The sequence below is a fragment of the Callithrix jacchus genome, chromosome 3 (genome assembly GCF_049354715.1).
Source record: "Callithrix jacchus isolate 240 chromosome 3, calJac240_pri, whole genome shotgun sequence".
NCBI classification, from domain to species: Eukaryota; Metazoa; Chordata; class Mammalia; order Primates; family Cebidae; genus Callithrix; species Callithrix jacchus.
Window position 1 is genome coordinate 94,521,250 of NC_133504.1, and position 12,659 is coordinate 94,533,908.

General features: G+C 37.1%; 1 protein-coding gene across 13 annotated transcripts in view; it reads left to right on the forward strand.

Annotated features, from left to right (window-relative positions):
- The window catches only part of UBE2D3 (ubiquitin conjugating enzyme E2 D3), a 71,389-nt gene that overhangs the window by 39,865 nt on the left and 18,865 nt on the right, over nt 1-12,659 (forward strand). For 9 of the 13 annotated variants that reach the window (XM_078366760.1, XM_078366763.1, XM_078366759.1 and 6 more), the window contains exon 2: nt 241-392. The exons of 2 other annotated variants lie outside the window; for them this stretch is intronic. In XM_078366760.1, coding sequence (XP_078222886.1) covers nt 369-392 — 24 coding nt within the window. In that variant the 5' untranslated portion in view covers nt 241-368. Of the gene's footprint in view, nt 1-173; nt 393-12,659 lie in introns of all 13 variants that reach the window. 2 more of the 13 variants (XM_078366762.1, XM_078366767.1) reach the window with 1 other exon arrangement.

Consider the following 12,659-nt stretch of genomic DNA (forward strand, 5'->3'; position numbering starts at 1 on the left):
CGCCTCTTCCTCTCCCACCCGAGTCTCTTCCTTTCGAGAGGCCGGGAAGTTAAACTTGTAGCCACCCCCTCCGCTCTTCCCGTCACCCTCGCCCCCACTTCGGGCAGAAAGCACTGCATAGAGGCTTTTGGTGGCTTTGCTACCCCACCCACCCCGGGTCGCGTCTGTCTTAGGGAGCTGGATTCATCAGGGGCTCTCCGAGGCCTGTGCGAGTGTTGATCTGCTCCGTTTTTGCAAAAGGCGCCTGTGTCTGGCAGAGCCGGTGTGAGACGAGACAATCCTGCCCCGCCGCCGGGATAATCAAGAGTTTTGTCCGGACCTTTGAGCACACACCGAGAGAGTGAGGAGCCAGACGACAAGCACACAGTATGGCGCTGAAACGGATTAATAAGGTAACCCGCGGGAACTGAAGGAAATGGGGTCGTGGGAGAAAAGGAAGGCTCGGGCCCAGAGGAAAGCGTGGGGGTGGGAAAGAAGCATAATTCCGAAAATATCTCTTGGATCTCTTCTTCCATGGTGGGGGATGGAGAACGCGGATATACTTCTTGAAATGAAGTTTAAAGCTAGGGAACGGAGAACACTTGTGGCAAGTGAGGTGTTAGTGAGTGTGCTTCATTGGAATCGGTGCAAATTAGGGGTGGAGGAGAGTGACTTAAAGCGCCTTTATTTATTTATATTATTGTTACTATTTTTTTGGTGCTTCAGTTCTTTTGGGGTCCGAAGTAAGGAGAGCCGCTTCAGCAGATGTCATGCAGCTTCCTATTCTTGAGAGCTCCCAAACTTGACTTAATGAGATCAAGGTTCTGTAGACTTTTTAGGGGAAAGAAAGAAAACCCGGACGAAAAATCTGGCGAGTCGCGAACTTGACTGAGGGTCGGGTAGAAGTCTCTTGTCTATTGAAGGATAGTGAATAAGTCTAGTGGAGAAACTCTTCGCGGACTCTGGGTAGGGTACACCTAGTAAGTATTTGGGAGGAGATGGAATGACACAGTGTTGTCACTTCCTATATTTTGTAGTTGCAGCTTTTCACCCGAAGCTATTTTTCCGAGGCACACCGGGAACTGATGTAAAAGCCTTCTGGAAGCTCCCTTTTTCTTTTGGCCGGCGGGGGGTGGATAAGGGGTGCGATGGCCATAAGGGAAAGCTAGGTGTACCTATTTTTGCCTCATCCCATTTTAATAACACCCTTGGGGAAGATTGTTTCGTTACTTGAAATGTGGTTAGTATATTGTCGATTTAAGTTAGAAGAAAACTAGGATTTTTCAGAGCTCTGGGAGTGAGTGGAACCTCCACCTCCGGTGGTTTCGTCTCATTTTCTAGCTCTAACTTCTATCCCGCATTTTAAGATGGCGGCTGCTTTAACTGGTTCAGGCTCTTTCCGGCATCTCTTGTCGTAATAATGTGAAATAATATGTTTTGTTAAATGTTAACTTTTATATCGGGTTGTGCACTGCTGTGAGACCCTCTACTTAAAACTTACCTAAATTCAAACTCTGGCTGTGTTTTCCTTTTTTGTGACTTGTGTTTGTGTGGTGTGTTAGGTTGTTGCTCAATCGAGGAGGGTGGAGTATTTACAGCTAACTTGAAAAAAATGTCATGGAATAAATTCAGCCTTACTAGAAAAATGGGGCGGGGGCTGCGGTGAGGGTTAGAAACTTTGGTTTTAATAGATTACTTTTTTAAAAAGAGTTCAGTGAGAGGAATGGCAAGAACTTGCCTTTACGAAAATAGACCTGATACTACTACATTTTCATTTATTTAATTATGACTGAAGTTTATTTGGCAAGATCGGTGTTTTGTGAAAGAGGAAGGTTTAAATCTTCACTCTTAATATTGATAAGAAATCTTGGATTTTGTTTTAGACCTTCATTGCATCGTCATTTTTGGGTTATGCGAAACACAAATTTAAATCTTTGTATTTGTGAAATGAAGGAAAAGAGGAAGAAGCATTTTAGGAGCTAAGGGTCAAAATAAAAGGGATTATTTTGAAATAATAACCTCTTTCTGTGACTACTTTAAAGGCCAGCAACATATTGGAGAAGCATAGTTGTATGATATAAGGGAGTTAACAAAAAGAACATAACATTCAGTACAAATAAAAGTCTTTTCTATCGGAATAAGTTTAGGCCACTAAGATCTGGAATAATTCCAGATGATAGCTTTTTTGTGCATGTGGAACAGAACAGGTAAAGGAAGGTCTCACTGATTTTTTTTCTTTTACAGGTCATACCCAGCTGCTGTGACACCACTTAAATGATTTAAGAGCTTTAGAGAGGCAATATAACAATGATTAAGACTGTGAATATTGGAGTAGAAATGCTCCAGTTAGAATTCTAGCTCTGAGCAAGTTTATGTGCCTCTATAAGAAGGGTATCTGTTATAGTATGAACAATAAATGGCTGTGTGCCTAATATGTACCAGGCACTGTTCTAGGCAATGGGGTGGCAGCAGTGAACAAAAGTATTTTAAGTTCCTAGATTTGTTTTGAGGTTTAAATGGATTAATGTGCAGATTTGAACAGGCCCTTGGCACATGACACTTATAATTATTACTGCTATTTTAATATCGCAGTTTATAATTCTTAACCATTTTTGTTTAAGAACTTTAACTTCTAGTTTAGTACTCTTAGTTATACCAGGTTGTCTCGTTGTAAATATTTTGAAGATTTATGTAATGTAGACACAATGTGATAACTTGGCAAATTGGAAGAACCAGTGTTTATGTGCACATTATTGATTCAACATACATAAACTTTGACATGTGCATGTGGTTTGGTTTTTCAGCTGTTAGTGTTAGAATCACATGAGGCAATCTTCAGACATTCCACATCCAAACAATTTCGTGAGTGGACACCTCTGAAGGGGAATGCTCTTCAGTTTAAGCACCTCTTCTAGAAATACGGGGTCAAGTAGCCATTGATGTATAGTATCTATGTGTTATGTACATATTTTGAATTTATTCTTGTCTGAAGGTCCCACATTTCAAATATTAAGACATACCTGTATTCCTCATTAACGTTCTATTGAAATTATTGGAATACTTTTAACCTTTAGTCCATTTGATCTAGCCTTTGAATTTATACTTCAGCTTATGTTCTTAGCATAAGTTTTTTGACTAATAGACCAGTCAACTTTTTTTTTCCTGTATTCTGTATTTGAACAACCTGTAATATGGTCTTAAATAGGGCTTATTAAACATCAGGAGTTAAAAGTGGCACTCCAAGTTGATTAGTATTAAGGGCCATAGACAGTTTTACCACTCCTGTTAAACAGTGGCTACTACAATATATGTGTTTTGGGGGGCATTTGAATAGAAATTTCATGTGAACCAAGTCTAAAAGAATAGCTCATGTTCTCAGTGTTTGCAGTGTGTCAGAACTGTTTGAAACGCATATACTCTTTAATCTTATAACAAACCTAGGAAGCAGGTACAGTTGTCTCCATCTTGAAATTCAAAAACTAAGGCACAGAGAGGTTAACACGACCTGGGTTCGTGTTGTGACAGCTGGGATCAGAACCTAGGCAGCCTAGTCCAGAGTATGTGCTTGTTTACCACTACACTTTGATATCATACTTTACGTTTTTTTGTCATTCAGAACGTTTATTTTTGTATATAGTATTGCCTATTACTAACAGTAGATAAGACTTAATGCAGCCTCTATGTACTACACACTGTTTCCCATTAGTAGTAGTAACTTATTTAATCCAGGACAACCATGTGGGATAGATGCTAGAATTTTAAAAATAACATAACAGGCCCAGAGAAATAGTTACTTGCCTAGTCACACAACTAGTTAAAGTGATGGAGATTCAAATCAGATAGTGAGGCACCAAAAGCTCAAGCTCTTTTTTGAACCATTTCAATTCCTATTTTATAATAAATGTGGTTTTAGTTTGTTACCTGAAATAAGCTGCTTTGCTCTCTCACTTCCACATCTAAGTAACTGGAATTTAGCTTTACTCTTAGGTAATAGCTAATTTGTGAATTAAGATTTTAGCTAATTATCTTTTGAGAGTAGAAGTGGATTTCATTCTTTTTGGGATAGTCTCTTCAAGCACTGAAAATTAATGTGCCAGTTAACTGCTTAGGATATCTTAGGGTGAACAAGATATACTTCTTGTTCCCGACTACCATATAAGCTGGGTAAATTGTCTTGCATGTGTTTCATATATGGTCCTCAAGGCTTGTCTATAGCCAGCTAACTTCCTGTGTATGACAGTTGTGGCTAAAGGATGATGGTCATATGACTTCAATATGTATTTAATTTGTAAAAGGGTGCTTGACTGATACTGCATACTTTTCTTTCATCATGCTTATTTGCAGTGTTAATTCTAGTTTTTGTTATTCACAGAAATAAAAAGTTGAATGCTTTATCACTGGGGTGAACTACTGTGTCACTAGATTGCTCTCTCAAACTTTGTGCCTGAGTTTAGGTGACCCTTATTATCCAAGACAGGCAATTTTTAAGGATTCTCCACAGCATGTTACAATAATCTTTCTATTAAAAAAGAAACTAGGTTCGTAACACTGAGTCTAAAAAAATGTTTCAGATTAAAATCTCAAGCCTAGATTGGTTTTTGCATTCTTTTTTTAAATGGCTCCTCTATCCATTAGTGTATGTAAGAGCTGACTGAGTATTCTATATGTTGTTTGTGGGTTTTGACGGGAATTACATTTATATTCCAGAACATGGAGAGTTCTTAAAAAAATTTTTTCTGGGTACATAGATGGTGTATATATTTCTGGGTTACATGAAATATTTTGATACGGGCATGCAATGCATAGTAATCATATCAGGGTAAATGGGGTATCCATCACTTTGAGCATTTATCCTTTGTGTTACAATCCAGTTATACGCTTTGAGTTATTTTTAAATGTCAGATTGTTTAGAGTTTTTAAAAAAATGCAGCTACATGAGGGGTCTTAGATTTACTAAATCATTTTCCCTGGATATAGACATAAGTTTCTAATTTTTCTAGGTGATTCTGAAGCTCTTCTTTGATTAAGAACCACAGATACAGGGGGAGTAAAGGTCCTAAACTGCATTAGATAGAGTATTCTAGTCCCAGGGAATAAATGAAAAGGATGGTCCTTACTTAGGGTAATTCTGCGTTCAGTGGTGAAAACAAACATGTAAACACATGAATATTTGTTTGTCACTTTGTACATTTACCTTTCAAGAATGTTAGATCTAGTAGGAGAGGTATTTATTTAAAAGAAATTTTTTTTTTTTTTTTTTGAGACTGAGTCTTATTCTATCACCCAGGCTGGAGTGGGAGTGCAGTGTGGCGCTCTCTTGGCTCACTGCAACCTCTGCCTTTGTGATTCTCCTACCGCAGCCTCCTGAGTAGCCGGAATTACAGGCTCATGCCACCATACCCAGCTAATTTTTGTATTTTTAGTAGACACAGGGTTTCACTATACTGGCCAGGCTGGTCTCGGAACTCCTGACCTCATGATCTGCCCACTGCCCACCTTGGCCTTCCAAACTGCTGGGATTACAGGCATGAGCCCCTACGCCCTGCCTATAAGAAATATTCTATACTAGCATTATTAGTATTGTTACAGTGTTGTTTATCTTTTGTTATAATGAATTCCCCTTGCCAAAACCAGTGTTTTGAAATTAGTGAAATTAAGCTCTTCATTCTTGGAAATGTTGTGTGATTTTGAGCTTGCTGTCATAGCAATGTTATTTCATAGTTAAAAAATGCATTTACTAAATATCTTACTGGCCAGTTTACCTTATTAGACAAGACTTATGCAGAATCGTACCCTCAACCTTGTTCTGTAGGGAAGGGAAAAGTTTAGGGAAGTATTTTTATACTTTGTTGAAAAATCTGATTTTTATTTCTTAAGTATACTTTCAACATAATCTGTTGTAAAAGAGACCTTCAACTTTTCATAGCTGAATTTGTCTTATTTAAATGTTTCTCAATTGTGAGTTACTATTTTTTGGTTACTTTTTTCAGTATGAAATACTTAACATTTGTTCTAACCTTGCTGTAGTTTCGTGACTACTGTATAATTGAATGTTTTCTACCACTGGACACCTGTTAGTCTGGTTTTTTTTTTTTTTAATGTCCATAAAATACCTTATTTGCTTTCATGGAGCAGAGCTTAGAATCTAAATTTGGGTGTCTTTACCCATTTTTAGATAATGCTTACAAAAGAATGGCTTCAAATAATGAGTGACTTTACCTTCAGTGGTGATCAAGACAATTATTATAATATTCATTCAGTCCTTTCTTAGTATTTTGTTTAATGAACAGGTATACTTGTTTCGCCTATAATTACAACTAAACAGGAAGTTAATACCTTTTCAGTAATGTAATGAGATACTGTGCAGTGCCTACCTGTTAATCTTTAAGATAAAAAAGGATTTCTCAGAAGAAATTTCAAATTTAGATGTGTTTTAAAGGGACTATTTCTGCTTAAATCTAGAGTTCTGTGAAATTGTTCAGCTCTTTTTGTCAACCATACTTCTGGAAATAACCATACATTCCTTATAAGTTTGTTTTATACATTATACACACATTTCATAACATTAAAGTTAATAAAACTTCTACTTTATAGTAAACCTGATCTTTATATGAACAGCAACAGTATTTTAACTGTCTTCCTGATGGGCAGCTAATTGTATTGCATTTTGACCTCTATTGTTGGTTTGCACCTTTGTACTTTGCTAGGTTAGTTGTAAAGTCTTCTTGAGGGTGATTCTTATAATTTAATAACCACTTACTCCCTTTGCTTCCAACCTCATTTTGTCATCTTGTCCAGTCCCCAAATAGTGTTTTGTGTACCTCAGTATAAGTTTTTGAGGCAAGGGCTGTTTTTATAGTGCTCATTCATAGTCATGTAAATCTTGTCTTTAATTCTGAAAGAAACTCTTAAATAGAATATGAGAAGTTAACTTTTACTAATGCTGTAAGCTTTCAGTTTTCCCAAAAGTGCTGAGAGGAAATGTATCTATCTAAACTACTATATTCTGTCCTCTGTATGACCTTTGTGTGATGACATGCAAAATAGGTGGTAGAGATTGAGAGAAATGATTTGTGGAGCATCATGGTGATAATATTCCTGTGCTTAAAGGTAGAATCCATGAACTTGGCCTTGCCACTGTATAAACTTAAATTTTGACAAGCCTTGGGGAGGATGATAGAAGAAAAACCTAAAAGGAAGTTATTTATGGAGTTAACACTTCGAATAGAGTTGACATTTAAACCTTGTTTTCATAAATCCTACCTTTTAGTTACGTTGATATGATAAACAGATACTAGCTGTCGTTGAAGAAAAGTTGACCAAATGTTCAGATACATGTAGGGCTCCACTAACATGGCTGCTCTTTAGCTTCCTAACTATTCATAATATTCATAAATATTTGTGAATAAATATTTTTAGTATTGTTCAAATATTTTCTTCATAAAATATTTTACGTATTTCTGATTTATAAGCTCTTTGAAGGGAGGGAACTCTTTTTCTTTTTTTTTTAATTGAGCTGAAGTCTTGGTCTGCTGCCTAGGCTGGAGTGCAGTGGCACGATCTTAGTTCACTGCACCCACCGTTTCCTGGGTTTGAGCAATTATCCTTTCTCAGCCTACTGAGTAGCTGGAATTACAGGCACCTGCCATCATATCCAGCTAATTTTTGTATTTTAGTAAAGAAGGGGTTTCACCATGTTTGGCCAGGCTGGTCATAACTCCTGACCTGAGATTATCCGCCCACGTCAGCTTCCCAAAGTGTTAGGATTACAGGTGTGAGCTGCTGTTTCCAGCAAGGGAGGGAACATTTCTTATGTTTCTTCTACCATCCTTTCAGGCCTTTAGTGTTTTTGATACCTTGGCCCCCTGTTCTTTGTAGCTTGTGGTTTGTCACCACTGCTAGTACCACCCATCATTGAATGAAGAAGATATAGAGAGATGAGAGAAGCAAAAAACATAATTTAGCAATATGTTTAGACTTTTATGTGCCTGCAGTCTTTTCGAATTTTATCTCCAACAATCAACTGTCAAATCCCATATCCCATAGTTATTGCAGTAAAGATCTTCCTCAAAATAAACCATTTTTGCAGGCTTTGTGTTAACAATCTCCTGTAAAGAATGTTTCAGAATACAGTAGTGGCCAAAGCCATTACTGCTTAAGTCATGTACTTCCAGATGAGAATACTCACTAATGGTTTAAGCTGTACCTGTTTGTTGCTTTTTAGAGGTTTTTTTTGTTTTGTTTTGTTTATGAAAATATCCCCAGAATCCTGCCCTATTTTCTACGATGGTGCCCACCAGGTCTTCAGGAAATAGACAATTCAGTTGTGTAAAGTCTGTTGCTGTGTCACATTTCTTGTAGTGTTTTAACCTGATGAGGCAAACTAGACCGTGTGGGAGCTTTGAGAGGATCTCATTTACCTAGCTTAGAAAGAAGACAGTCTGCTTGACTTCTTTTCCTGTAGGTTTTTTAGGGCTTTTAAAGACAAATATTTTTTCCAATGAGAGAAGGGCTGGATTCTCACACTAGCCAGGTGTCCAGAAAGTTTGAAGAGAAGCAGCTCAGAGGAAGTTGATACTAAAAGGAGAAAGTTTCCCAAAAAGAGCACTTTGTGGGAAAGACATGTCCAACGTTTTGTTCTCTGTATAGTTAGTACAGTTTCTTAGTGTTGTACACTGATCCTATGTGCTTGATCCATCTTAGTGTCCCTTCAACGTGAATGGAGCCATGAGCAATTCCTAAAGTATGTCAGTATCCCCAACCAGCCATTTTCCTGTTTTAGTGGTCTTAATGGTCTTAGTTCAGTAATGGTGTTCCCCTTAACTGAAGGGTAGTCAGCACAGTACAGAAAAATTTTACAGGTCCCATGTAAGAGCTGTTCTTTCTGTTTCTTGGCACTGTTTCTCATCCTCTAGATTACTAGCAAGCAATAAGCTGAAATTTTCAATTCTATAATTTTATACATTGTTTTTGTCCCTGAAGCCTGTGAAACTTTAGGCTCTAAAATCATTTTGTTAAGTAACTATCATAGACAAAATTACTTTTAAAAATACTAAGTATGTGCGTCATTGGAAGTTGATTCCCAGTCCAGTAAATTGTCTTGCTGTGGGATAGAATCATTTTCTCAATTGGCTTTTATTTAAAGGCCATGTAACTTGAAAAATAGACAGTACTGGATTCACACTACATGTAATGAGATATACAGATTAACAGTCGATAGTAATGGGGAAACAAATTCTAAGGAAAACATCTTGAGCATCGAATGATAGTTGGTTTCATGCAGTTGAGATTTTTTTCCTCAGTTTGCTAAGTATTATCTTTGCAAGGACACCTTATTGAGAAAGCTTTTTGAAACTTACCCCTAGTCCTAATTTTTAAGTTGTTTAGTAGGTACGCTACTTAATTCATCTAAAGTTGAACGTGTTCTATGCTTTAATGTAATCATTTCTTTCCCCTCTCTTAAGGGACTCAACTGTAAAACAGAGATGAGCTCTATTTTCGTAAAGTGGTTAAAAGAGTGCTGCAATTAAACACTTTACGGTGTACGGTTGGTAGTATATTTAAATATTCAAATCTCATTTGTCTTATTTCTATTTAGAAACCAATCAATGGCTTCCCATTGCCTTTGGAATAGTCTGACTAAATTCAAGGGCTCATTTTTCTAGCTACATCTGCCATTCTCCTACTGTACTCTGTCTGGTATATCAAACTCTGCAGTATTTGTTGTGGCAAATTTTTATAGCCTGTGTTCTTTCAACACTCCTGACTTTGAGTTTCTCTACTTAGAATGCTTTTCTTACTCCTATTTCTTGGTAAAAATGTCTGCTTGGTCCATTAGGACCCAGCTCAAATGTCACTCTTCTAAACCCAGGAAAAGATAGTGGTTGGTCTCAGGATTCACAGAGCATTTGAATCCCTTTATTTTAAGCATGTAGGTTGTTGAAGTATAATTTTTGTTTCGTTTTCTGCCTGCTTTCTGTTAGCTCAGTCTGAGGAGGCATTTCTATCTTAATTATTTTGGTGTTTTTATACCTAACATGCGTGGCATCAAAAAGGCAGGGTTCATAGGAGTAAATAAATGTTTTGAAGGTGAAATTTTAGTAACATTACACTTTCATTTTAGAAATGGATTTAAATTAACCTCCAGTGTGAAAGTTAACCTTGTTATTCCTGATTAAATTTTCAGACATTGCTTCATTTAGATTTCTTACATGTTCTTCAGCAAAACTCAAAAACTAAATTGTGTTTTAGTGAAATAAAATCTACATAATTGATATTCCGAATTGGTCTCTCCCTATTGCATATATTTTTTTAACTCCTCAGTATAACCCAGATTAAATAAGGGATTTATTAGAAGGAAACTGGGATAGTTAACAATGAAAGGAATAGGTATAGGAACCAGAGCAAGGTACAACCTTAGGAACCAAAATTGCACGTCTGTATGACGAGTCAGCTCTTTGTTATTGCTGCTGTTGAATATGGTTTCTTTAGCTTTTGACGTCACCATGTAAGTCCATGACACATGCCTGTAAATAGCTGTGGGACACATTCTTACAGCTACTGATTATAGAAGGAAGAATATCCCTTTGATTTGGAAAATCTTTGGTTGGGATATGGACAATGGACTAATAGTTGGGTCCCAGCTGAGGGAGCAGAATTCTATGGTTAGCCATGTCCAAATAATTGGTTAATGATGGCTGACCCAGGACTACAGTCATATGATTTTGAGTAAGGGAAAAGGAATTCATGAGTAAGATGGTTTATTGAGTAGACAAAAATGTCTGCCAGCTACAAAGAGCATCCACTATAAATTACTCTTTTACCATATTTTTTTCCTGCTAAGATACTGTCTTGCTCATTCTTTGGGCACATAGTGTTGCAGAAATTATTTGATCGCTCAAAGGTAAGTGCTGGTACGTGGTTTTATTACTATTAGGTACTACGTAGTACTTCAGTGCTATTAGATACTAGTTAAAGGGCAAGAAAGAAAATGAAATAAGAACAGCATTTTTATCTTTAAGAAAGACCTTTTGATTGTTAAAATACTTAGGTTATTTTTCTGTATTGAATTTAAAGTAGATAAATTGTTTGGCCTGATTTTTTATCTTTGATTATTACTAAGGAGACGTCTTGGTCATGGAGAACTTGGAAAATAAGGCATTTGGAAATGAGAATAACAAGAACCTGAAATTACGGGAGCAAAGACCTGAAACTCATTGTTAACTAGCTGAAATTATACCTTCACTCTGAAAGGGTGATAATGCTACCATTTAAAGGCTTAGTGATTGACAAATGTCAGTGTGCTGAAAAACTCATTCTATAGGAAATACTTTTATTACATTCTTTGTAATTAGAATCTGTAACATTCTAGTAGTATGGTGATTATATTCTAGGTCAACTTTATAGTTTTCTGACCTTTAGTTTTATTTATGATGAAATATTCCAACATTACTGGGTATTTTGTTTAGAGCAACCGTATATTTTAAAATTAAAATATTTTATCTTAATATTTATGCTGGCCAGGTGTGGTGGCTTACACCTATAATCCCAGCACACTTTGGGAGGCCAAGGTGGGTGAATCACCTGAAGTCAGGAGTTTGAGACCAGTGTGGCCAACATGGTGAAACCCCGTCTCTACTAAAAATACTAAAAATGAGCTGTACGGGTGGTGCACACCTGTAGTTCCAGTTAGGAGAATCGCTTGAACCTGGGAGGCAGAGGTTGCAGTGAACCCAAGATAGTAACCATTGCACTCCACCCTGGGTGACAAATGAAACTCCCATCTCAAACAACGTTTTAACATGTATTAAATTCAAAATCTAGTATGTTTTATGGTAATTCCGAGTAAATAAATGCAAAACTTGATGGTGTTGTCACTTTTTAAACTCTCATTTCAGTATTAGGTATATTCAAATGCTTATCAGACGTTTTTAGACAACTAAACATCAGGATTTATTATACAGGTCCAAGATTTAAATAAACTAGGGGCTCTATTATGTGGCCCATGTATGGAGCAGTTTTGCTTTTGTTCAATAACAGATGAATTAAGAGCCTTGCCCAGGAATCTTGGTTCAGGATGGGTGGTCTGCTTCTTAAGTACCTAATACTAGTACATTACGTGCCAGGTAGTGATTCCTATTTCAGAGATGAGAAGAGAACCTTGAGAAAAAGTTAGCCCTGAATAAAATTAAGACTGCAGGCCGGGTGTGGTGGCTCACACCTGTACTTTTAGCACTTTGGGAGGCAGAGGCATGCAGATCACTTGAGGTCAAGAGTTCAAAATCAGCCTTGCCAACATGGTGAAACCTGGTCTCTACTAAACATACAAAAAAAAAAAAAAAGAAAGCCAAGCGTGTTGCCATGCATCTGTAATCCCAGCTACTGAGGCAGGAGACTCATTTGAACCCGGGAGGCGGCGGAGATTGCAGTGAACTGAGATGTCCTCCAGCCTGGATGACAGAACGATAGTCCATCTCAAAAAAAAATTTTTTTTTAAATAATTTTCCTAATAGTGGATAACTTAAGTACCCCCCCACAAGCGTCTTTGAAATACTGATTTGGTTCAGTTAATGTTTTCTGTTAAGATTTTTTGAAATCCAAAAACCACATAGTTCCTTTTACAGATTGTTGAAATGTGATACAGAGTTCAGTAATTCCGACTGATCAGGATCAAAAGTATT